At 54.7% G+C, this 25,413-nt stretch overlaps 1 protein-coding gene across 1 annotated transcript; it reads left to right on the top strand.

Moving 5' to 3' along the window:
- The first annotated feature begins 259 nt into the window (after positions 1-259).
- On the top strand, positions 260-23,511 carry SLC13A2 (solute carrier family 13 member 2). The gene is made up of 12 exons (XM_035027345.1): positions 260-361; positions 14,886-15,014; positions 15,931-16,067; positions 16,187-16,401; positions 17,157-17,334; positions 17,431-17,553; positions 19,349-19,567; positions 19,768-19,856; positions 20,140-20,261; positions 21,404-21,565; positions 22,199-22,336; positions 22,852-23,511. The coding sequence occupies exons 1-12, from the start codon at positions 260-262 to the stop codon at positions 23,005-23,007; spliced, it is 1,770 nt and encodes a 589-aa protein (XP_034883236.1). The 3' UTR covers positions 23,008-23,511.
- The last annotated feature ends 1,902 nt before the right edge of the window (positions 23,512-25,413 follow it).

The following is a 25,413-nucleotide window of genomic DNA, read 5'->3' as shown; positions in this document are numbered from 1 at the left end:
CTTAACTTCTTGGAAGAACCTGAAGCTTTTATTCCTTTCTTTGCAAAGTCTTCCTGATCTTTACACCTCCGGCAGGTCCCTCCTCCTTACTCTCACCTCCTGGACTCCAAAACAGTCTGATTGCCAGGGTGGGTCAATGGTTAACACTCAACCAGCTTTATATAAGCTTGCCCTGGCTGGCTGCCTACCTGCTGCATCGCTCCTTCAGCTCAGTGGATCCCGGATGCCACGGCTCCAGCAACCCTTGCGGGTCCACACCATGGCCACCTGCTGGCAGGGCCTGTGGGCCTATCGTTCCTACCTGCTTGTGTTCTTCCTGCCCATTTTTCTGCTGCCCCTGCCCATCCTCCTCCCCAGAAGGGTAAGGACTCTGGGTTTGGCTCCAAAGGGGTGGAGGGCAGTCTGGACGAGGGCTGGGCATCCTTAGGACCAGCATAGTTTACTCATCCTTCCCTGGCCTGGAAATGAGGTTATGACCTCCTGGTTCTCCCAAGACTGAGGGTTGAGAGGTCAAAGGGGGCTTTTGCTTGGCACCCAGGATTAGCAGCCCAAGGCAAATTGCTTAGGTGCACTCGAAATCTACTGCCTTGGGAGATAGGAAGCCAGTTCCGGAAAGGGGGTGCAGGTGGAGGCAGCTGGGGTTCTCTGCCTACTGTGTGCTCGCCCAGCCTTGCTGGGCTCAGTGGGACGTGAGCGGGGCTGGCTGCTGGAAACCAGTGAAAGGGAGTAGGAGGAAGCTGGCTTTGGGCAGTTTATGCCTTTAAGAGTGCAACCAGAGGGACGCCTGAGCGGCTCAACCGGTTAAGGCTCTGCCTTCGGCTCAGGTCATGATCCCAGGGTCCTGGGATCGAGCCCCGCGTCTGGCTCCCTGCTCCACGGGGAGCCTGCTTCTCCCTCTGCCACGCACTCTCTCTTTCTCAAATAAATAAATAAAATCTTAAAAAATAAATAAATAAAAGAGTGTAAACAGAAAGAGAAAGAGCTCACCCTTGATCCCAAGGGCTAAGTCAGCTGAGGGAGAGGGGTAGGAATAGGACAACGGGACCCTGCCGGTGGGCACCATAGACAGCGTACCCTGGATGGAGGGAGAGGCACTTACAGCCTACTTCCCTCCACCAAGCAGCAGGTACCATAACTTCGGCTCCAATTTACTGGAGTCCCCACCACATGCCCTGGACTGTGCACCCAGTAACCCTTCCTCTCATCTTCCCCCTCCCCCTGATGGACACTTCCTCTCATCTTAAGAGGCAAGCCTGCCTATCCCAATTTACAGATGGGAAAAGTGAGGTTAAGTCACTTACCCAAATCCCAAGGCAGATCCTGTTTCATGGAGCTTGGCTATAATACATTTTGGAGGCCCCCTTGTAAGTAAAAGACCATAAAATTATGAATCTAAGATTATGGGGCTTTTGGGAAGGGTCAGTTCAGGAGGAGGGTCTTGAAGCTCAAGCTTCACCCGGTAGGTCACAGACTGTGGCAGAGCTGGGGTGTGGTCTAGCTTCTCTTCATCCTGCTGCCTCCTCGAGGACGGGACAGGATCCTGGCCCTGGCCCCACCCACAACCCCAGGCCTGCCCATTATCATCCTTTTATCACAAAAAGGGAAATCGAGGCAAGCTTTTTGTTCATGGTATCCCAAAGGGGCGAGAGAATGGGGATACCGTGGCCCAGCTCTTGAACCCCTGACACTTGGTAAGTGACAAGGCCTGGCTGACCTTTAAGACCCTCCTCTCGGGCCAAAGCCAGGGACAGCTCCGTGCTGGGGACCCATCCGATGGGTTTTCAGACAGCTTGGGCCAAGTGTGTTCACTGCAGGAGGAAGGACAGGCAGGGACCCTGATTCCCATTTCCCTCCTCAGGAAAGTACAGCCCAGAAAGATTCAGCAACTTGCCTAGGGTCGCACAGGAAAGCTGGAGTCAGGGGAAGCCAGGCCCCCTGGCGGGAGGGCTAGGAGTCAGGAGCCCCCCCGCACCCCTCCCCCGCCCCAGCCCTGCTGCCTGCTTTGGCCTCACAGACGCTTTCATCCCTGTCCTGACTCGGATGAACTGTTCCCGGTCCTCCCTGTGGAATCTGGCCCCTCGGCTCAAGCCCTGGAAACCAGCTCCTCTCAAGGACTTTATCCCCTCTCCAGCCTCATCAATTTTCCCCTCTCTCCTAATCTCTCCCATCAGCATACAATCTCTCTCACTGTAAAAAACCAAACAGACCCTCCTTGAATCCCACAATCCCTCCACAGAGGCCTGCTTTCTTTGTCTGTCTCAAGATGGAAGGCCTCCAAATCTGTCTGCACGGCACGGGTCTTTCCTTAAGACAGCTCCAGTCTCCAAGGGGCTACCTTCCACTCCCCCTACCCCCCACCCCGCACCCCCCCACCCCCACCGTCTCCACCCCCCACTCTCCCCCCATTCCCACTCTCTCCCTAGGTGACTTTGGCTGTCTGCATACTGACAACTCTCCAATCTTAACCCCAGCCCTAACCTCTAAACTCAGTATTACCCAGCTAACACTGGACACTTGCTCCTGAATCTTCTCTTTTATTTTATTTTATTTTTTTCAAAGATTTTATTTCTTTATTTGACAGAGAGAGACACAGCGAGAGAGGGAACACAAGCAGAGGGAGTGGGAGAGGGAGAAGCAGGCTTCCCGCCGAGCAGGGAGCCCGATGCGGGGCTCGATCCCAGGACCCTGGGATCATGACCTGAGCTGAAGGCAGAGGCTTAACGACGGAGCCACCCAGGCGCCCCTGAATCTTCTCTTTTAAACAGCATATGCTTCTACATTTACCATCCAAAACAACACCGCTTGCTCATCTTTTCCAGCTGGCTCTTCCTGCTCTCTTACCAAGATGTGGTTCAACTTTCTACTTCCAAGCCACTCCTTTTTTTTTTTTTTTAATATTTTATTTTTAAGTAATCTCTACACCCAACGTGGGGCTCGAACTCACAACCCCGAGATCAAGAATTGCATGCTCTACCCACTGAGCCAGCCAGGCGCCCCAGAGCTATTCCTGATTCCTCTTTTTCCTTCATTTCCACATGCACCAGCGGGTCCTGTTGACTCAAGATCTATGAAATATCTGAAGGGGATTGCTTGCCACTGCCTCCCAAGTGGGTCCAGGCCGCCGTCATTTCTCTCCTCTCCCTCCCCAGACCATTCTTCACCCAACCACTACCCTGTGGAAGCCCTTACACAGGCTTCTCGTCAAACTCGAAATAAAACCCAAACCTCTTAGAGTAGCCAGGAGTCCCTGGGGCTCCACTCCTGGAGACTCCGTGGTCCCCAATGCCTCATATCGTCCCTCTTCCTTCACTCTTCTCCAGCCTCACCCACTTCCTCCATGCTCCTCAAATTGCTCGGTCTCCTTGCCTGGAATCTTCTTTCCCAGATGACTGCTTCTCACTCCTTGGGTTTCAGCCTCAATCCACCTCCTCAGAAAAAGCTTTCCCTGACTGTCGCCAGTCAGGCTCTATTAGGAACCCCTATTGTTCTATGTAAAGAGCTTTCACTATCTGAAATGATGCACTTGTTTATTTTCTATTTATTCTCCGACTGCCCACACTAGACTGTAGGCTCCATGAGGGCAGGGACTTTGTCTTCTTCCATGCAGAATCCCCAGTACCTGGCACATAGTAGGTGCTCAACAAACACCTGTAGAATAAATGCAGGAATGTGGGCAAAGAGGACCTTGTGTTGAGTCCCTGCTGTCTGTAGTGAGTCCCCAAGCTTACCTCCATGCCCCTGGCCCCTGAAGTGGGAAGGAAGAGCCCCACACAAGGCTCAGACGGGTAGTCCATATTGTAACAGTTGATATTTACCGAGTATTTTTTACGTGCTAGCCATGGTGCCAAGCACTGCAAAGCACTAACCCATTTATGTGTCATAATAACCTCTGAGTTACTGTGAGGGTACTACTATTACCCCATTTTACAGACATATCAATTGAGGCCCAGAGTAGTAATTTGTCTGAAGTCCCAGCTGGAGAAAGGCAAAGGCTAAACTGGAACCCGGCCTTGGGGGTCTCTGCCCGAGGCTGTCCAGGGATACAGGCTGGTGGCCCCGTTATGAGTCACCTCTTGAGCCACCTACCCTCGTGTCCATCCAGCCAGCAGCCAGTCCTCCCACTGTGCTGCAGTCTGATGAGCTCCTGCTCTGTGCTAGGGGTTACTGAAAAGGAGCAGAGGCTTCTGTCCTTAGGTTGCTGTCAGAGGAACATGTATTTACCCAGAGATATAGCTGGAAGGTTGAGGAGCTCAGAAGAGGGAGCAAATTCTTCCCACTGAGTCAGGGGCGAACCCCAAGCAGGTGGCCTTTGAGTGGGGCCTTGAAGGCTGAGTGGGACGCCGACAGTCAGAGGCATCCTTAGCAGGCAGGCCAGGGGAAGGCAACTGCAGGAGCAAAGGTGTCGGGGCTGGAATCGTAGGGTGTGTTCCAGAAATAGCAACCGAATCCTGGAAATGCTCGTCATCCTCTGGTGGCCCCAGGGGACAAGGGACAGTGAGGAGGACAGGGCCTCCTCACTGCTCCCCCAACCCTGCCACCAGACAGTGAAAAGCACCATGGATATGCCCCAAACCTGACACCCACTCGCTCACCCATCAGGGAGCACGTACTACGTCACAAGGACTGTATAGGTGCGGGGGGATGGGGCTGGAAAGACACGCAGAAGCATATGCTGTGAAAACCGTAGGACAGGCTGTGACTATGGCTTAGGGATGGGTTGCTCGGGATAGGTGGTCAGGGAAGGCCTCCCGGAGCAATGGTATTTACCCTCGGACCTGAATGGCGAGTGAGAGGCAGTCAAGCACAGCTCTGAGCAAAGAGCCGTCCAGGCAGAACACACGGTGCAAAGGCCCAAGGCCAGGAGCAAGCTTGGCAAGCTGGAGGGATGAACAAGGCCAGCGTGGCATGGGGAGCTGAGCCGCGGGCAAGACAGTGTATGTTCAGTTAGAGAGGAAGGGGGAGGTGAGCCAATGTCGTCAGCCCTGCACGGCCAGGGGAAGGAGTGAGGATTTTTAGGGTCAAAAATGCTGGTTTCCCCCCTCCCCATGGGACCATCTGGAAAAACAGTCTCCTAGGGGCACAGTGTTTGCCAGGACAGAGCTTAGCTAGAATCCAGATTGTATTTACAGGAAGAACAGAGGCAGAATTTCTTCATCGGAATCAGCTGCACTCCTAGACTATACGCGCGGTATGTTGTTGCCTGCCCTCGTGAGCTTTAAGACCCATATAATTAAAATACCCTGACTAAAAGCTATTCCTGAGCTCCAGAGATGGAGCAGGACTTAGATGATTCACTGTGGACATGAAGACTGAACGTGGAATCTGGACCTCAATTCTGGGGTCCGCCTTTATCTTTTGAAACTTCCTGGCTCTTGGTCAAGAAGGCAGAGTCCAGGGAACAAAACGGATTTGGGAGCCAGACAGATGTGGGTCCAAATCCACTCTGTACCATGTATAGCCTGTGACCTCACCAACCCTCTCCACTCTAAGGGACTGCGTGAAGATAGAACAAGAACCCGTGTACATAGGGGTCCTGGTACCTGGGGCCCGGTACAGGGTGGTTCCCTGTGCCCTGTGCCTCTCGTCTGAATTCCTAGCCCCTGGAAAGCACAGCTAGCCCGAGGCACTGCGTGGACACCTGACTTCTTTTCCAGAGATGACTTCTGTTCACAGGGGCTGTTGTCCTGACGAGAGGGCCTCAGTGTCCCCACCTATGAACCAGGAAGGTGGGGTGCAGCTGGTCACCCGCACAAGAGCAGTGAGGTGTCCCTAAGTGTAGCCACCACCTGGAGACAGGTTTTCTGGCCTCTGGGGGGCCTGGGAGTAGGATTAGGACTCAGCCTCCAAGGCCGGAGGAGATGCCTGGAGGAGAGAGAGACGTTTCCCCAGTCTGGACTTTGTTCCCAAATTATCAAATTATGTCCATGCCCATCAGCACCTGCTAGGTGAGGGTCAGGAATGGGCAAACAAGGTAGAATCTTCAACAGTAGTTTCCTGGATAGAACCCAGTGGCAAGGCCTGGGCTGTTGTGGGGATCGAACACATGGAGTGTGGGAATGCTTTGCTCACAGTCACTCCTGCCTGCCATTTTGCTCTTCAGTGGACACAGGCAGACCTGGCCCCCAGCCCAAACTGGGAGGTCAGGACTCTTCCCCCCACATTTGTCTTCTCTGATACTCAGAGACCCATTGTTTCCCTTTGGCCTCTTAGAAGAGAAGATGATGCAACCAACTCATTCACACTGTGGTGCAGAACTAAACAAAGATCTCCGGAGTGAGATCAGGCAGAGGGAAGACAGGCAGCCAGCCAGCCTCCATTGCTTGCTTTTAGCAGAGCCTCAAAGGCCGGCGGGGGCCGGAATGCTTACAAGCGGGAAAGGGGAGGCTTCAGGGGCGCCCCAACTGGAGGCTGTTAGCAGGGGAAGCCGGAGGGGGCCGATCGACGCGGGGCATCTTGTGTGATTGCTTAGGGATGCGTATTTGGCTTTCACTGGTTGGTCCAGAGTTGGAAGTGGGGGTAGAGAGTGGGGGCGGAACAGGAAAGCTGGCCATCATTGAGCAAATCCAGACTGGGCCAATTGCTGTAGAGGCTGTGGTTTGGCTACCCGGGCTGGTTGCTGCACAGACTGCAGGACATATTTTTATATGTGGACTGGCCATCGTCGCCTTTGCAAATTCAGTCTCTTGAAAAGATTAGGTATTTAGCATGGGCCCAGTATTCCTGGAAAGAATATCACACACCCCAGCCTACTCTGCACCTCCTTCCCCAAGTCCCTTCAGCCCGCCTCCTCTCCCTGGGGTCACTGCCATGCGTCTAGACACCCAGGGCAGGCACGTGGGAATGTTCTCCTCCCATGCCTCCCTATCCAAGCCATCAGCCCTCACCCAAACCCTGTCTTCTCCTACCCTCTCTGGAGTCTGTCCTTTCTATCTCCACTGCCATGACCTGCTCTGAGCCCCACCATCTGCCCACTGGACACCCAGCACGCCTCCTAGGGCCTCCTGGGGCCTCCCAGCCTCCCATCCTGTGTCTTCCAATTCACCCGCCACAATATAGCAGGTCTAAGCTCCCTATTTTCATCTTTATTTTATTTTAGACTTTATTTATTTGAGAGAGAGAGACAGAGATAGCAAGTGAGAACATGAACAGGAAGGAGAGGGAGAAGCAGGTTCCCCACTGAGCAGGGAGCCCGACGTGGGGCTCAATCCCGGGACTCCGGCATCATGATCTGAGCTGAAGGCAGACACTTAACTGACTGAGCCACCCAGGCGCCCCCCCCCTAATTTTATCTTTAGATGATGTATTTATTTAATTAGATGGCACACTCACATCGTATGAAATTTGATGGTACCAGAGAGTGAAATGGAGAGGTCCTGCTCCCACCCTCATCCCCGCGGCTGTCCAGAGGGCAGTCTCAGTGACCAGCATGGTGGCTGTCCTCCAGAGCAGGGACTCCTCCTCCTTGGGAATCTGTGGGGAGAATTCAGGGAGTCTGTGAACTTAGATGGGAAAAAAAAAAAAAAACCAACCGTATATTTTATTGTCAACAACCTCTAAAGAAAAGTTAGCACTTCCTTCTGTTATGAATGTAGATAACAAACCACAGCGGTATTAACCGTATCTTTGATTTTGCTGCCAGGGCAAGTGGCCAGTACGGTCCCATTGCCTTGGAGCTGTTGCAAGCACCTTGAAATACCGTTTAAGTTCCTCATGACTTTGTAGTTACAATAACCATTAGCCAAGGTCTTATTAGCTGAGACAGAGTAACATATATCATGGCCTTGTCCATTTTTCATATTTTAATAACTGTATTTCGATATAATTGGTTTCCTTTATAATTCTATGCATTTTACTTAATGTATTTAAAAACGATTCTAACGGGTTAGAAGCCTTCATCAGGCTGCCAAGGGGACCCTGGTACAGAAAGAGGGTAAGAATCCCTGAATCAGAGATTTTCCCACATATATACAAACACTTGTGCATATATTTTTTAAAATCACATAGGGCAAGTGGCGCCTGGGTGGCTCAGTCGGCTAAGCATCTGACTCTTGGTTTTGGCTCAGGTCATGATCTCAGGGTCGTGAGATCGAGCCCCAAGTCGGGCTTTGCACTGGGTGTGAAGCCTGCTTAGGAGTCTCTCTCTCCCTCTACCCCTGCGCATGTATGTTCTCTCTCTCCCTCTCTAAAGTAAATAAAATCGTTTTTAAAAAAATCACATTGAGTGGCATGAGTGTAACCTCACCGTGTCACTCTCTCCTCTTAAAACCTTGTAAGGGCCTCACTTTTCACCACTGTCTTCCAGATAAAGCCCTAGATCTCCCCCAAGGCAGACAAGGCCTTTTCCAAGCGATATACCCCTCCAAGAAAGCATCAAGATCTTTTATGCTTCATTCTCTTCCCCCTCTGCTCACTCCCTCACTTCAACACCTCTTGCCCACCCACCCACTGAACTCCTCTTCATCCCTCAGCACCCGTTCAGTGTCCCCTCTGGAAGCCTTCCTCAGCCCAGACAGACGGAGGCTCAGGGAAGGGTCACTTCTCCTCTGGGGTCCTACTCTCGTCTCGCCCTTGCCGTGGTTCTTGGTCGGCTGCCACCTAGTACCTCACCTCACCCACAGACCTGGGAGTGCTCACTGCCAGCAGCATCCCCTGCTCACCAGGGGCAGAGGGGCAGTGGGAGTGACCCCCTGTGTGCCAAGCCATCCCCCCTCCCTGGGTTAACCTTCAATCACCAGGAGGAATAAGTGGTGACAGCTCGGAGACTACGGGCATATCTGCAGCTGCCCAACAGCCCCGGGCTGCTCTGTGTCCGTCACGGGTAAAGGCCACGATGCCCACAGGTCCCACACCTTGCCCACACCCCGGGTCCAGAGTCTGCACTGGACTCTCTGGCACTTTCATCTCCATGTGTGCCTCATGAATCCACCCTGGTTCCCCAGGATCCCGGGAGTACATTCATCTCCCAACACCAGCCCCACCATCTGCTCATCGCCATCGATGGCCCTTTATGACATATTCACATCCTTTATCCTTATAATAGCCCGGTGAGGCAGGTGTTTCTTTTATTCCCATTTGCAGGTGAGGAAACCACATAAAGGAGATAAATGTGTGTACAGCTGGAAATGATCAGTGTTGCTTTTTTATTTTTTTCTTTATTTGAGAGAGAGACAGAGAAAGATAGCGAGAGAGAGCTCGAGCTGCGAGGAGAGGGAGAAGCAGAATCCTGACTCCAGCTGAGCAGGGAGCCTGACTAGGGGCCCGATCCCAGGCCCCCGGGATCATGACCTGAGCCCAAGGCAGACTCTTAACCAACTGAACCACCCAGGTGCCCTGATCAGTGTTGCTTACAAAAAAAAGAAAAGAGGGCGCCTAGGTGGCTCAGTCGGTTAAGCGACTGCCTTCGGCTCAGGTCATGATCCTGGAGTCCCGGGATCGGGTCCCGCATCGGGCTCCCTGCTCAGCGGGGAGTCTGCTTCTCCCTCTGACCCTCCTCCTTCTCGTGCTCTCTGTCTCTCATTCTCTTTCTCTCGCAAATAAATAAAATCTTTAAAAAAAAAAAAAGAAAAAGAAAAAGCTGAGAGAGGTACCCATAAAGCTGGGCCTGGGCATGCAGGTTTTCTGACCCCTGACCTGTGTTTCCCATTACAAAAGAAGCAAGCTGCCAGCCTTGGGGTTTGGAAGCCCTCTGAGCATTTATCTCTTCTGTCCACTGTTGGCTTTGCCGGGCAGCCCACCCACCGTGGGCCTAGGGGCCAGCCCACATGGGGGCACTCAGAGTCCGGAGGGCCAGGGCTGGGCCTGACTCATGTCTGTGTCCCTAGTGCCTGGTGCTCTCATTCATGCATTCAGACTGTCAACTCCATGTAGGTGCCTGATGGGGTCGGCAGAAACAGACTCGGGCCTAGCTCCCTAGAGAGTACGGTCTGATGAAAAAGGTTAATGTAAAATCAAGAAATTCATGAAACAAAGTGTTTAATTATAGCCTGTGATAAGTGCTGTGCAGAAGAGGGACAGGGGCTTAGTGTGTGAAAAAAGGGAATATAACCGAGCCTCAAACCCATGGAGGATTCCCCGAAAAAGGAATACTTGAGTTGAGATCTCAAGAATGAGTAGACATCAACTGGGCAAAGTGGGAAGAGAGGAAGTTATGTGTGTGCAAAGGCCCTGTGGCTGGGAGGAGGATGGAGTATTTGAGGAACTGGAAGAAGGCTAGTGTGGCTGGAGCAGAGAGCAAGGAGGAGAAGGCTCAAATCAGCCCCAAACTTCTTCTGAGAGCAGTGGGATACTTTGAGCTGCTTTGAGGTGAGTGTGTCCGTGTTGGAGGATTGGGGTAAATTAAACAGATTTGTGACTCGAGATCTCTCTGCCTGCAGCAAAGAGATTTCAGGGGCAAGAGAGGAAGAGAGGTGAATGAGGAGACCTTGTAGGAGTCTTGGTGACAGATGCTGGGGCTTGGACGAGGCTGGTGGCTGAGAGCTGGAGAGAAGTCGATGGGGGCATTTGAGGAATAGAACCAACAGGACTGCAAACCTGGAGTGGAGAGAGTATTTGTCCAACAAGTGCCTGACGAACAGTTGAGGGGCCCAGGGCTTGACCCCCAGGGGCTCCCAGTAGCAGTGACCTCCTTGGGTGGAGGTGGGTGCGGAACAAGTGGGAAAGGAGGATTTCACACAGAGGCCAGCACCAGCCAAAGAGCCAGGGGTGAGACCCGGAGGTGAAAAGACTCACTTCCCTGTCCTCAGGAGCTCATAAAGGGATACTGAGGGAGGAACAAATCCTCAGCCGAGGCACAGGGCTGGAGAGCACCTCCTCTGCCAGACAGGGCAAGGGGGAGGTAGTGACAGAGGGAGCAAGAAACATTAGCTGCCAGGAAAAAAAACTTGTAGAGACCCCTGCTCCTGCCCAGGGAGGAATTCCACTTGGAGATGGACCTAGAAGTTTAGAACGTTCCCAAGGTGATTCAGGGAAGCCACAGTAGTTGGTGCTAGACCATTTTTTTCTTTCCCTTCACCTTAAGACAGGGATATAACTGGGACCCAAGGGAGCAAGAGCACCTGGCCGTGAGGACCCCAAACAGACCAGGTTGGGCCACTCGCCGCTGACAAAACCCAAAGGCAGAGAGACAAGTGGTGGCAAAACAAGAAAGGGATTTATTTCAACAAGGCTGACACCTGGAAGACAGCAAACTAGTGTCTCAAAGACGGTCTCCAAAGTGCTGAAAGTTCATCCAGGTTTCTATAAGGAAAATGTGGGACAAAGGAAAGGTCCCTGCAGGTGGGCAGGAAAGGTCAGGTTGACCACCGTCGTGGGGTCAGTCATGCAGGTTCTTGCGGTTGTCAGGGCAGTCCCTGTTGCTTGGGGGGTAGTTTTGGTTTCCATCACGGGATGCTTTGCCTGCATCTTTTTTGCCTGAGATAATAGATAAGCTGAAAAGAAGAACTTAGGGGCCTCTGGGTGGCGCAGTCAGTTGGTCATCCTATTCTTGGGATTCTTTTTTTCTTAAAGATTTATTTATTTATTCAGGAGAGAGAAAGAGCACAAGAGGAAGGGCAGAGGGAAAGGGGCACCGAGTGGAGCCCAACCTGGGGCTCTATCTCATGACCCTGAGATCACGACCTGAGCCAAAACCAAGTCAGTCACCATTTCTTTTTTTTTTTAAGATTTTATTATTTATTTATTTGACAGAGAGAGATATAGCGAGAGAGGGAGCACAAGCATGGGGAGCGGGAGAGGGAGAAGCAGACTCCCTGCTGAGTAAGGATCTCGATGCGGGGCTCGATCCCAGAACCCTGGGACCACGACCTGAGCCGAAGGCAGACGATTAACCGACCTAGCCACCCAGGTGTCCCAGTTACTTTGAAATACAGTAATAAAAATATGAAAAAGCCAGTTGCAATTCAGAAATACAGGTGATTATTCATGCATTAAAGATCTAGCATTGGTATAACTACCGTAATGCCAAAACGAGTGATGGATAGAAACAATATTTCGAGATACATTTTGAGATAACGGCACCAACTGATCTGTGCCCGTACCTGATGGCTGATGGCCACGATCAAGGGCCTTTGTGACAAAATCACCCGCGGGACCACTAACTGCAGTATGACTTTGTTGCCTATGTCTAGAGCCTTAGTTAAATGTTAGCGCAAAGATGAAATAGTTTTCCCTCGGGCGCCTGGGTGGCTCAGTTGGTTAAGCGACTGCCTTCGGCTCAGGTCATGATCCTGGAGTCCCTGGATCGAGTCCCGCATCGGGCTCCCTGCTCTGCAGGGAGTCTGCTTCTCCCTCCGACCCTCCCCTTCTCATGTGCTCTCTCTCATTCTCTCTCTCTCAAATAAATAAATAAAATCTTTAAAAAAAAAAAAAAGAAATAGTTTTCCCTCAGATTCCTTGGAATTCCATGCCCCAGTTAAGAACCCTATGACCGAGGAAGAACAGGTCAGCAAGTTATGCTACAGCTGGACAAGACTGCCCAGGAGGATGGGGACACGGGCTAGGGCCACCTGGGCCAGAGAGAGGATGGGGACACAGGGCTAGAGCCACCTGGGCCAGAGAAAGCTTCTGGATGGGACTTTGAACCGGGTTTTGGGTTTGATCCAGAGACAGACAGGCGACAAGGAGGGGGACTTGGGGAAGTTGTAAAGGGGTAGGGGAGCCATAGACAGAACACACTGGAGCTCACAGGGGCAGGATTAACTATCAACAGCTCTCTCTGGAGCACGGGAATGGGGTCTCAGAAGGGAAAGTTTGGGGTTTGAGTTTACCTGCCCGGAGCTTGATGGCAGGAAGTGGCAGTCCCCAGGAAAGACAGTTCTGTTGGAATCCAGAGCCCCAGCCCATCCACATACACCCCACTAGTCGCTGTGAACCTGAGGCTGGAGGGCACCCCCCAACTGTAAGGGATGGAGCTCAGGGTAGAAAGAGAAAGCTGAGGCTCAAGAACCACATGGCCTGGCTTCTTCACTTGCCAACGTGTGATGCTGAGACATTGACTTCATTTATTTGTACCTTTGTTTCTTCATCTGTGGAGTGGGAACCATAGTCAGTCATTACCTCACCGAGCCATGAAATGCGACAATCACCCGAAGCATGGGGCGCCCAAGGCCTGGCACAGAGCAGTCCTCAGGATACTTCTGGCTGTCCTTAGCAGCTCTTTCTTCTTGAATCAGCAGTGACCGGGCAGCCCAGCCCCCTCCTTGTCTCTGGCCAGAGAATTCCGAGTCAGTTGTGCGGAGGGGACACCAGGGTCCAGAGGGGCTGGCCTGCCCTTAGCCCCAGGGGAGGATGAGTAACTGGCCCCCGCCTCCCTTGCAGGTGAGGAAGAGCTTGAGAACAGCAACTTCAGCAGAACCAGCCTCTTGGTTGGGGCGGGCGGGGGGTGAGTCTCTGGGCGAAGGTCAAGGTGGCCCCACCCCTGGGACCAAAGAGTTCACGTCCAGGGTGAGGAGAGCTGGTGGAAGTTTCATGATGAGAAAGCAAGCCTGGCGTCAGGCAGACAGACCTGGCTCTAGAGTGGGGTGCGCAGGCTGCGTGCTGTTCCACTCCAGGGTTTCCCAGAACACCGAGGAAACGCCCTTCGAGTTCTGCAGTCTAGATGCCTTGCCTGGGTTCAATTCTGGCTCTGCCACTCCCCAGTTCTGTGACCTTAAGCGAGCCACTTTCCCTCTCGAGCTCCTCTAGATCCTGGGCCCACCACACCCACCTTCAGGGCTGTTTGAGTTACGTGAAAACACCCAGCTCCTAAAAGTTGCTCCATAAACAACAGCTTCCTCTTCTCCCAGGCTACCACCAGGGACCCTCCCTAAGCTTCAGGGCACTAAGGGCAGGAGGTACTCAGGGGTGAGCACAGCCCAGCACCAGGTGTAAAAACAAGAAGGGGCAGGGCAGTCGAGACAGGTGAGAGAGAAGGCCTCCCAGCCCAATGTCCCAGCACGCAGCCCGGCAGCCCCTTCCACAAAGAGTGGGCAGGTGCCCCAGAGGCCTCCTTCTAGCTAATGATCCTCCTTCCCTCCCTCCGGTGGCCCATGACTCTGGAGGCTGACTGCCATTTCTGCCCCAGGTCCCCTCCCAGGTCTGAGATCCAGTCTCTCTAGACTCAAAAGGAGGCCCTGTGAAAGAAAGAGGAGCTTCTGGTGCCCAAAGACTTGCAAGATGATGACCCAGGGTTTCCCCTCCAGTTCCCCACACAACTCAGGGATGGGGGAACCTTTCACATATTCTGCAAATGTGTATGGCAGCTCCCGGAATTGTGTAATGCTATAGTCATGTCAGGCTTGTTGGGAAGGAGACTTCCCACCATTCCTAAACTTCCCAGTGGTTCATTCATTCAGAAAAGATTTGCTCTGAAGCCTGCTGGGACCTGAGCTCCAAGCACCCAGATGCCACAAAAACGACTCTGTCCTCATGGAGCTCCCCTTCTGGGAGAGGAAACAAACATTCATTGCATCGTCATACAAATAGATTCTTGCAGGCTCTCACAAAGCCAGGGAAGGCCAGGGTGCCAGGCAGGAGTCCACACTGACCAGGCCCCAGTATCATCTAGATGAGCCCCCATCTCATCTAGGGGATCCTCACTTTGGCCCCCTGCAGTCCCCTCGGGCTGGGTGGGGCCTGATACCCAACTCTAGGCTCTCCAGTCCCTCCCGTGTGGCTGGATTATAACGTCTGGCCTCCCCAAGGTCAAAGACAAGGTGGTGAGTGCCTTGCTTTATTTTTTATTTCCGTTTTGAAATGGGCTTAGACTCAGGAATCAATGACTGTGGGTTTCACAGGCTCTCCCTACACTGTTACCAATGGCCTGTTTTCTCTGGGGGCAAGAGGTGACATGACTCTGGGACACAGGCCTGCCCCCTCCAGCAGCTCTGCTACCCCCCTCCCGCCCACAGGAAGCCTACTGTGCCTACTCCATCATCCTCATGGCGCTCTTCTGGTGCACCGAGGCTCTGCCCCTGGCTGTCACCGCCCTCTTCCCCATCGTCCTGTACCCCATGATGGGCATAATGGATGCCTCCGAGGTAAGGTTCCTGGTAGGGAGGGGGGTCTGCCCTAAAACACTGGTGATGGAGGAAGCCTCATCACAGGCAAGACACACAGAAGAGGAGTTCAGGTCAGGGAGCACTAAGGGTAGAGTCAGCTAGAAGATGACAGGGCTGGGGGTGGGCAAGGGTACATTCTAGAAATGCCGAGTGCATGGTCAGTGTTGAGAGTTAATTCAAAGTGGATCAGGTGTAGGCTTTGAAAGTCAGCTAAAGAACTTGTATTGTCCTGGGTTAATGGCTCTGAAACATGCATGTCTCAGGGCCACCTGCAGGGCTGGTGAAAAACAGACTGCTGGGCCCGACCCCAGAGTTTCAGAGGCAGTAGACCTGGGGCAGGGCCTGAGCATTTCGTTCCCAGCAAGCTCCAGGTTGGGGATGATGCCAGTTTATGGCCCACCCTTGGAGAACCACTGCTGTACTTTCTAGTTTCAGCACTAAATTCTCTATCTCCCAGTCAATGGCTTGAAAAATGACTGGAATCAGACTCGATTATCTCCCACTCATTTCTGAGGGGAGAAAGAAAGGGTTTGACAGGAAGAGAGGAACCTGGTTAATTTTTTTTTTTTAAGATTTTATTTATTTATGTGACAGAGAGAGAGAGCACAAGCAGGGGGAGAGGGAGAGGGAGAAGCAGGGAGCCTGACACAGGGCTCGCTACCAGGACCCCGAGATCATGACCTGAGCCAAAGGCAGTCACTTACCTGACTGAGCCACCCAGGCGCGCAGGAACCTGGTTAATTTTAAATGGAAGATAATCCAAAGACCATTTCTACTTGGTTCTGAGAGCCCAGGAGACCAACCTGTGTTTGTGGGAATGTCAGTGACTGTAGCCTGCAAGGCTAGGGGCATGCGAGACACCCCTTCCTGCCTCTCAGCTGTCCTTGCCTGCCAGGTCTGCATCGAGTATTTAAAGGACAGCAACATCCTGTTCGTCGGGGGGCTGCTGGTGGCCATTGCCGTGGAGCACTGGAACCTGCACAAACGCATTGCTCTCCGTGTGCTCCTCATCATTGGGGTGCGGCCGGCCCTGTGAGTTCCCACAAACCAGGACTGGAGAGCCCGGAGCGGGTGGGGTGCTGGGGATCCAGTCCCTGAAGGGGACACTGGAACACCAGCCAGTGGGTCCGTCCGTCTCCATCTGTCCCTAGGCTGCTCTTGGGCTTCATGTTGGTCACAGCCTTCCTGTCCATGTGGATTAGCAACACGGCCACCACAGCCATGATGGTGCCCATCGCGCATGCCGTTCTGGATCAGTTGCACAGAACGCCCATGGGCAAGGACGTAGAGGAAGGCAGTGAAAACCCCACCTTTGAACTCCAGGAACCAAGTCCCCAGAAGGAGGTGACCAAGTTTGGTGAGAAAGGTGAAGCTTGACCCCGCTCTGCCCCAACCCCACCACCACCACCCTCCCTCAGCTCTTGGGGAGGGTCTGAGATGACATCCATGACAGGGGTGGTCATCTCAGAGCTTTCAGGGAGAGAAAAGGGAGACGTGCAGCGACCAACTTGTCCTGGCTTGCCCAAGACTGTCCTTAGTTTTAGTCTTTTTATTTATTTTTTAAAGATTTTATTTATTTATTTGAGAGAGAGAGAACACAAGCAGGGGAGGGGGCAGAGGGAGAGGGAGAAGCAGACTCCCCACTGAGCAGGGAGCCCGATGTGGGACTTGATCCCAGGACCCCGGGACCATGACCTGAGCCGAAGGCAGATACTCACCCAACTGAGCCACCCAGGGGTGCCCCTGTCCCTAGTTTTAAAATGAAAAATCCCACGTTCTGAGAATCCCTTCAGTGCAGGGCCAAACAAGATGCCAGATCACCCCGGGAGGCAGAGAGCTGGAGTCTGGGTGGGCTGTCAGGGATCCAGGCTCCCTTCGTCCTATGTGCTTTGGATAATCCTCTTGCATTCTCTGTGCCTCAGTTTCCCTCTCTCAAGAGAGGTTAGGCCAGATGGTATCTGAGGGTTGAGCCAGCCTGAGACCTCAGGGAGTGCAAGCCCTTGCAGACCTGGACACAGCCTCTGCACCCCGCCCCCGAGCCCGTCCCCCACCCACCAGCCTGGGTCTAGGCTGCTCGCTGACAAGGCCCGCCCCCCCAGCCGAGCTCTCCTTTGTTCCCAGATAACGGGCAGGTGCACCCCGTCCCGGCCGCGTCTTTAGAGCCGACGGCACAACGGCAGGAACAGTTCCGCTTCAGCCAGGGCATGAGCCTGTGCGTGTGCTACTCGGCCAGCATCGGGGGCATCGCCACGCTGACCGGCACCACGCCCAACCTGGTGCTGCAAGGCCAAGTCAACTCGTGAGTGACCAGGGCACAGCGGGGGGGGGGGGGGTCTGCACTTGCGCTGGGAGGCGCCTGGGGCAATGTCATGCGACAGCCCGCATCCCCCATCAGGCTCTTCCCCCAGAACGGCAACGTGGTGAACTTTGCCTCCTGGTTCGGCTTTGCCTTCCCCACCATGGCCATCTTGCTGCTGTTTTCCTGGCTGTGGCTACAGAGCCTCTTCCTGGGGTTCAAGTAAGTGGTGACGGGAGTGAAAGAAGCCCGGGGGCCTGCCCTTACCCTCGGGAGATTCCGGTTGAGTAAGCAGGTAGCCACTGTGGCAAAGGGTGTAATCACAGACCCACTGAGAAGGCCTCTCTGTGCACTTGTCCCCACCATGTGAGAGATTTACTGGATGGAGCCTATTACCCCATTTAGCAGATGAGCAAACTGAGGCTCATAGAGGGGTGTACAACTAGATTTGTCAATGCTGAGTTTGAAAACTAGGTCTCCTGATGCCCAGGCCAGATCCATTCCATAGTGCTCCACGGTCCTTTGGTAAATGCTTAAGGAGCACACAGTGAGCATGGTCAGTTGCAAAAGCAGTTGTTGTGCTCTTACCGGACATCTGGCCCCGCGCAAGGCACTGAGACTACGAGAGGATATTAGGCACAGCCCCTGTCCTTGGAGCTCACCATCTAACGGGTGGGGGGGGGGGGCGTGACAGAGGGAACCCTGGGGGCTGTGGGAACACAGCCCAGGATAGTGGCCATCCCAGAAGGCCCCTGGGGGACGTGATGTCTGAACCGAATCTTGTAGAACGAGAAGCCAGCCAGGTAGAGAATGGGGTAAAGGCATTCCAGGCAGTAGCAACAGCTTACACAAAGGTGCAGAGGCCAGGAAAGAGCGTGTTTGGGAAAACTCTGGTTTTATTGGTTGAAACGTAAAGGCAAAAAGGAATATCAGGAGTTGAAGCTGGAGAAGTAGGCAGGGGAAGATTATGGAGGATCCTGTGTGCCGCATCCAAGGGTTGGGACCTTGTCCTTGAGGCCAAGAGTAGTAAATAGGTTTTAGTCTTACTTCCAACCCTGAGTTACTGGTAGTGACCAGAGGTCTGAGTTGACAATCTGGTGAGACCTCGCTAGAGCTCAGTTGGAATTGAGTCTGGGATCGACTGGTGATGTCTGCTACCCGTGCGGGCTGAGAGTAGTGATAAGGGTGGTATCGTGGTAGGAGTTACTGGACTTTCCTGCTCAGGTGGCAGTGGTCGGAAGGTGAGGATGGAAGCGGGGGACATTGAAAGTTTTTAAGTATTGTTGCTGTACTTTGAAACACTCACTTGGACATGTGCAAGGCAGCTGGATCGAGGCTGGGGGCTGGTACAAAGCTAGGTGATAGTCAAAGAGACCCTCACATGCAGGGCACCGTGGGACAGTCAAAGATGTGTGAGGTAGATGGTCTTTGCCACTGAGGAATTCACAGTCCGTCAGGGGAGTTGAGAGTTGCCCAAGTGGAAAGTTAAAAGTCAACCTAAGTTAAGCAAGGGGCACACAGAAGTGGGTGGCCGTCTCCTGTGCCCCTGAGAATGATGTGGGTGGGGCTAGGCTGGCAGGGGATGCCCAGAAGCAGGTAGGAGAGGGAGGGAAGGATTTTCTGAAAGGCTGCTGGAGGAAGGGAGTGGTGAATTGGGGCCAGAAGGAGTCGTGGGGTCCAGGCCTCTAGATCCTCCTCACTCTGGGCAAGGGAGGGCTTAGCGCAAGAAAATCTCTGGAGGGAAAGGGGATCATTGGGACAGATGGAGCAGGGCTGAGCATGGGGAAACCGGCCCCTGGAGCCCCAGCCTTGCCTCTGCTAAAGAAGAACCACGAACCCCCAAGAGTCTTCTGCTCTTCTTCCAAAACCTTGGGTGGGGCCAGGGCCAGGGCCTTCGTGTAGCAACCCTAAGGTGGCCTCTGCAGGCAACAGCATATCACAGGTGCTCAGAGTCCCTTCCTCCCCTGCCTGGTGCGGGGTCCTCAGGAGCTGCCCCACCCCCCACCTCTGCCTGCAGCTTCCGGAAGAATTTTGGCATCGGGGGACAGGCGCAGGAGAGAGCACGGGCAGCCTTCCGCGTCATCCAAACAGAACACAAGCTACTGGGCCCCATGACCTTTGCAGAAAAGGCTGTCTCTGTCCTCTTTGTCACCTTGGTGGTGCTATGGTTCACCCGGGAGCCGGGCTTTTTCGTTGGCTGGGGCAACCTGGCTTTTCCCAATAAGGATGGAAACAGGTGAGCATTCTTGGGGAGAGGGGGATACTTCCGGGGCTCACCTGGCTAAGGGAGGAGGGAAGGGAGAAGGGCCCCTGGTGCAGACCAGGAGGTGACATGGTGGGGAAGACTTGCTGGGAGGGGCTCCTCTCCATCGCCATTCCACCCTATGACCCTGAGCAGCCTGGAGCCTAAGCCCGCTCTCCTTGCCCTGCCCACAGCATGGCATCTGATGGAACAGTGGCCATCTTCATTGGTATAATTCTGTTTTTGGTGCCCTCCAAGATCCCAGGGCTGACTCCAGATCCAGGTAAGAACCTGGACTGGGGCAGGGAGGGGCCTCTCGGCAGCCCCTGCCTTCTAGCATGGAATGCACCTTCAACCACACTTGACAGGAATAGTCAAAGCCCAGACAGGTTGGGATGACTTGCCAAGGGTGCAGGGACTCAGGGACAAAGTAAGGATGCTGCAGAACTGGGGGTCCCTCTCCCGCATGCAGTAAGCTCTGATAGGGACTGAAAGGGAGACCCAAGTGGAGGGGAGGAAAAACCTGTTGGCTCTTGGTGACCCGTTCCCCTCTGCTTGGGAAATAGAAAACCCGGGGAGGCTGAAGGCCCCTCCTGCCCTCCTCAACTGGAAGACGGTGAATGAGAAGATGCCTTGGAATATCGTCCTCCTGCTGGGGGGCGGTTTTGCCCTGGCTAAGGGCAGCGAGGTGAGAAAGCCCCGCCCCCTCCCCAGCCTGTTGGAGGGGGACCCTGCGGCAGGGAAAGAGGTCCCTGCTTCTATCCCACGCAGGGGATCCCCACTTAGGAGCCTCCTGGTGGGCGGAGCCTCGGCAGCAGCTGGAGAGGCAGGTTAGAGCCCCGTCTAAGGGAGGGGGAGGAAACACAGGCCATAAGGACCTCTGCCTGTTAGGGTCGCAAAATCAAAGGCAGGGCAGGCTCCTCTGGTGGGCAAGGACTGTTCTCAGTGCCGACCCCGCCCCACCCCTCTCCACCCGCCTCACCCTCCGCCAGACGGAGAATGCAACAGCTTTAGCACCAGGGAGTAGCTCGCATTGGGTGGACGCGGTTGGCCCGCTGAGGCCACCAGGGGGCGCCATGGTCACACCCAGCCAGGCTATAGGGCCCGGAGAGCGCATCCTTCCCCAGAGCCTCCACCCAGGAAGGAAATCCCTGAACCTGCCTGCGCCCCTGGGCCTCCGTGTTCTGGCTAAGCTCGTTCACTGCACGGACAGGAGGTGGCTTCCCTGGGCCAGGGATCGGTGCCAGGGACTCCTGGATCTGAGGTTAGTTTTCACGGACTGTGGCAAGCACTGGGCTGCGTGCTGAGCGGGCAGCATTGTGTGAGATAAAGTCCCAGGGCCCTGGGACTCACAGTCTGGCAGTAGACACACGGACAGGGAACGACCTTGCAGCCCTCATGACCCTGTGGGCTGTCCCCATTCTCCTGTCAGCCTCTTCCCAGCATCTACCCAGGGCCCTTCCCCCTTCTCTCTCCTTGCCAATCTGCTGGGCTGGAGGAGGCCGGGAGAGGGCTGAGGATGGCCAGGGAGTTCCCAAGAGCTGTTGGGAGAACAGGAGTAAAAGGAGTTAAAGTCTTTACTCCCACCATGTCCCAGGCTTCCCAAGAAGGCCCTTTGGCCCCATCTCCTGGCTTCTCATCTGACCCTTCTCCCCATACCCAAGTGTTCTTCAAAATCACTAGAGGGGCCTCTTGGTTCTGGCTGGGTCTTATCTTCCTTCCCAAGCAGACCCAACTTCTGAAGACTCTAGAGAGGTGGGGGCAGGAGCAGGACCCTCCCAGAGCCCCAGGAATCTCACCCCCTCACACACTATCTTCCTCTGCCTACAGAAATCAGGACTGTCCGAGTGGCTGGGGGACAAGCTGACCCCACTAGAGAATGTGCCACCTCCCGCCATTGCCTTCATCATCTGCCTCCTGATTGCCACCTTCACTGAATGCACCAGCAATGTGGCCACCACCACGCTTTTCCTGCCCATTCTGGCCTCCATGGTGAGCTGGTCCCGCAGATACACTTCCTCCAGGCAGCCCTCCTGCCCACCCTATCCGGGGGCCCCGCCTGCAGGTCAGGGTGAAACTGTCTGCACCTCCTCTCACTTCCGGGAGAAGACCCCTGAGCTTCCACCTTTCCCCAGACTCTTCAGCTACCTCGAGCCCCAGGGCCTTCTGGCCCCTGACTCACTCCATCCCTGGTGAAGTCACCCCTTGAGTATCCGGATGGACCTCATTGGTGGGCCTCGCCCACCTCCCTGGCCCAGTCCCTGTTCTGGTCAGTCCTGAGGTGACAGGTTGAAATGACTCCCTGGAGCGTCCCCAGCCCCTTCCTCCCCTGGCGCGTTCCCGCAGCCTTTGATGACACCCTGGAGCCCCTTTGAGATCTGTTTTATGGGCCCCTCCTCTCACCACGCCCCACTGGGCAGGGCCGCACACTCATCCCCTCCAGAGAGGTCAAGGAGCCCTTCCCAGGTCACCCAGGGCCTCCTGGCAGAAGTGGTGGGTTCGTGGCCAGAGTGCATGTTGTTGGCGGGTTGTCCTCCAGAGAGGGGAAGCGGGAGAATTGGGGGCCACATCTTCCTCTCTGGGATGGGGACTGAGATCAGTTCTGTGCACTGTGTCCCCATCCAGGCTCAGGCCATCCGCCTCCACCCTCTCTATGTCATGCTTCCCTGCACACTGGCCTCCTCCCTAGCCTTCATGCTGCCCGTGGCCACCCCTCCCAATGCCATTGTCTTCTCTTTTGGAGGTCTCAAAGTGTCCGATATGGTGAGTAGCAGTGGGGCTCAAATGCTTCAGCACCCCTCCCTGCTCTGTCCTTCCTTCTTGGTGGACCACAAAGTAGTTTAAAGCCACTGAGGTTCTCAGAGTTAAGGGTGAACCCTGTCGGGGGGGGGGGAGACAGCAGGGGAGGTTGCACCATGATCCCCAGTTGGAGCATCTTCAGACCCTGCCAAACCCCAGGACATGTGAGAGGGAAAGGAGGGGGTGAGGAATTTAGGGGAGACTCCAAGGTACGAGGCACCTGCACCCAGGGAGATGGACTCAGGGAGAACAGAGCCCAAGGCCCTGAAAGCTCATGAAGGGCTTCCTTTTCCCTCCTCAGCACTGGGATGAAAGCAAGGGGCAGGGGCACTTCCTAGAGGTGCAGGTCAGACCCACAAGAAGATTTCTCAGGGAGAGTTTTGCTAGTAAGAGAGCTCCCGAGCCCCTGTGAACCCCTAAGGGATAGGTTCTGGCCCAGCTCAGCAACTGGTCACTCAGACTGGCTCTCCTTACACCAGGCCCGGACAGGATTCCTGCTCAACATCATTGGAGTCCTGGTCATCACACTGGCCATCAATAGCTGGGGCTACCCCATCTTCAACCTGCACACCTTCCCCTCCTGGGCCAACACCAACAACACGGCCAACAACCTGGCCACAACACCTAGCCCCTAGACCAGGGTATGATCTGGCCAAGACCAGGAAGACCCACCTGTTCGTATTCCTCTGAGCCAGGAGGGGACACCCAGGCTCTAAGCCAAACATTGAGAGAAAGCACATATATACAGAACCTCGTGTGTGTGTGTGTAAGGAAGGGGTGTGTGTGCTCAGTGCTTTGTTTCTGAGGAAAATGTGTGTGTGTGTGTGTGCATGGCGTGTCATGTGAGGGTGCCTGAGAGGGGGTTTGTCGTGTGTGCACGTGACCCTCCATGTGCGTGCTTGGCAGTGCACATGTGGGGGTTCTCAGAGCGTACAGCGTGCCCGCCCTAGCACTCCGGGTCCTCGTCTCCCCCGCTTGCTGGGTGACCAGACCCCTTTGCACTGTATTTATTGAAATTTGGGGTTGGGGTAGCCTGGGGAGCAGGGCCTACCAGCAGTTGCCACGGCAACAGCCTCTGGGACCAGCCCAGCTACTGAGGTCTCCCCAGCTTCTCAGGTTTGGGGAGAGGGATGGAATATTAGCCACATTAAAGTCTTTTTTTCAGTAGAGTCGGGGCTGGTTTTTCATGGCGCTTTCCGGGGCTGGTCCACAACATGGTTCAGGCCCCAGTTTGGGGAGTACGGTGGGAGGGGACTTGGCCTCTGTCCTGTATGGTGGCCCCCTTGGCACCTCTCCCACCCAGGGGAGAAGGTAATGGCCAGGAAGCCCTGCCAAGGCCGATTGGAGTGGGCGCAGCCACCCAGGAAAGCAGCACTGACATCACCAGCCCCGGCTAATTGGAAGCTGCCAGTCCCTGCGTGTCTTTGGGAAAACCGGCCTCCCCGTTCCCAGAGCACTCCCTGGGCATTTACATAAAACCCTCTGCCTCTGCCAATTCCTCCGACCCTTCCTCCGGCTTGAAAAACCAGTCCCGCCAGACCAGGGAAGGCAGACTGACCCATGCGAGGTGTCCAGAAAGATGGACCCTCACCCAGAGAGGCAACCTGCAGCAAGAGGGAAACAAGTGAGACTCACAGGAACAGGTTCAAAATCGGCATGAACTTCGGAGTCCAGGACCAGACAACGCTCCGGATCATGCTGCCTCCCTACCTCACCGCCAACTGTCTTCTGCTTCCCCACCTGCCTGCACTCCAGAGTTTTCATTTATCTGGCAAGGTGGGGGTAAGAGTGGGGAAGGATGATGCCATGCCCATCATCCATTCTAGGAGCTCAACAACCCTTCCTAGCTGGAAGTTCATCTTTGTATCTATCCTAAGTCTCTCACTGTGGACAGTGGCCAGTAAGCCTTGAGTTCATCTGGATGGAAGTTTCCAAAAGTCTCATCTAGTTCCCTCCTGCTGCAGTGGCAGAGAAAAGAGCTATTTACCATCACTCTCATGCGCACTAATGAAGGGGACTGAGTTGTGAAGACAGAAAACCAGAAAGGATTCAGTTCTGGATTCCCCCTCAGCTGGGCCGGCGCTCAGTCCTCCCAGAGCTGAAGGTTCGAGGTACAGATGGGAGGGGGCTGCTGCATGTGGGAGAACATGGCTGTCCCCAGGGGACAAGAGAATCCTGACAGGACATGGCAGACATCCAGCAGAATGAGGAGTGTCAGGCAAGAGGCTCCGCCCCCCGACCCCAGCCCCCCCAGGCTGGCATTCCTCAGTCATGAAGCACTGTCATAAATCATGGCTCCCACCCAGACCCACACTAGGACCCCCACACACACACACAACCCGGGCCCTAGGCAATAGTACCCCCCAGCTGGGAGTGGTGGGCCAACCCCTCCAGACTTACCCACAATGCAGTGGGTTCTTAAGGAGCAGCCCCAGCTCATCTGCAAGGAAGACCCTCTGCTGCTACTTGCTTCTGGGTTCTAGCTGGGTGCCCACAGCCCAACCGTAGCTGGGGGTGAGGTAGGTGTGCTTCTCAGGGGCAAATGCCCCCACGCACTGTCCTCAGCTTCCCTTCCTACCTACCCACTTCCCCCTCAGTCCTGCTCAGAGAGGGCCAGATGGGGACTGAGGCCACACAGCAATCCCAGCAGATGAGGACTGAACTAGCCCTGCATTCCCTGGGGACAAGGTGGGCAAAAACTGGCCTGACGGTTGAGGGGGCGGCAGTGGTGGGTGCCCTGGCAGAGCGCGGGGCAGGCCGCCCCCGGGTGCTCAGACACCATCCTTCTCAGCAGGCAGAAGGGTGGACACAGAAGGCATGTAGCACCTGTTGGCCTAATCACCATCATTAGTTAGGCAATAAAGTGGCACGGACTGGGCCAGCCTTTGAAGGAAGGGCCTGTCAGCCCAGGTCTGGTCTATGCAGGCTGCCCTAGGAGCTCAGCTCCTCCCACATACACTCGAGGCTGTGGCAGGTAGATGGGGCACCATGGGGACGATGCGCTGCACCCGCACCCTTTCTGCCATGGCTTCCAGAAAGGT

The sequence above is a fragment of the Mirounga leonina genome, unplaced genomic scaffold (genome assembly GCF_011800145.1).
Source record: "Mirounga leonina isolate KUSES-001 unplaced genomic scaffold, KU_Mleo_1.0 Mir_200, whole genome shotgun sequence".
Classification (NCBI taxonomy): domain Eukaryota; kingdom Metazoa; phylum Chordata; class Mammalia; order Carnivora; family Phocidae; genus Mirounga; species Mirounga leonina.
This window is presented reverse-complemented; position numbering and strand designations above follow the sequence as displayed.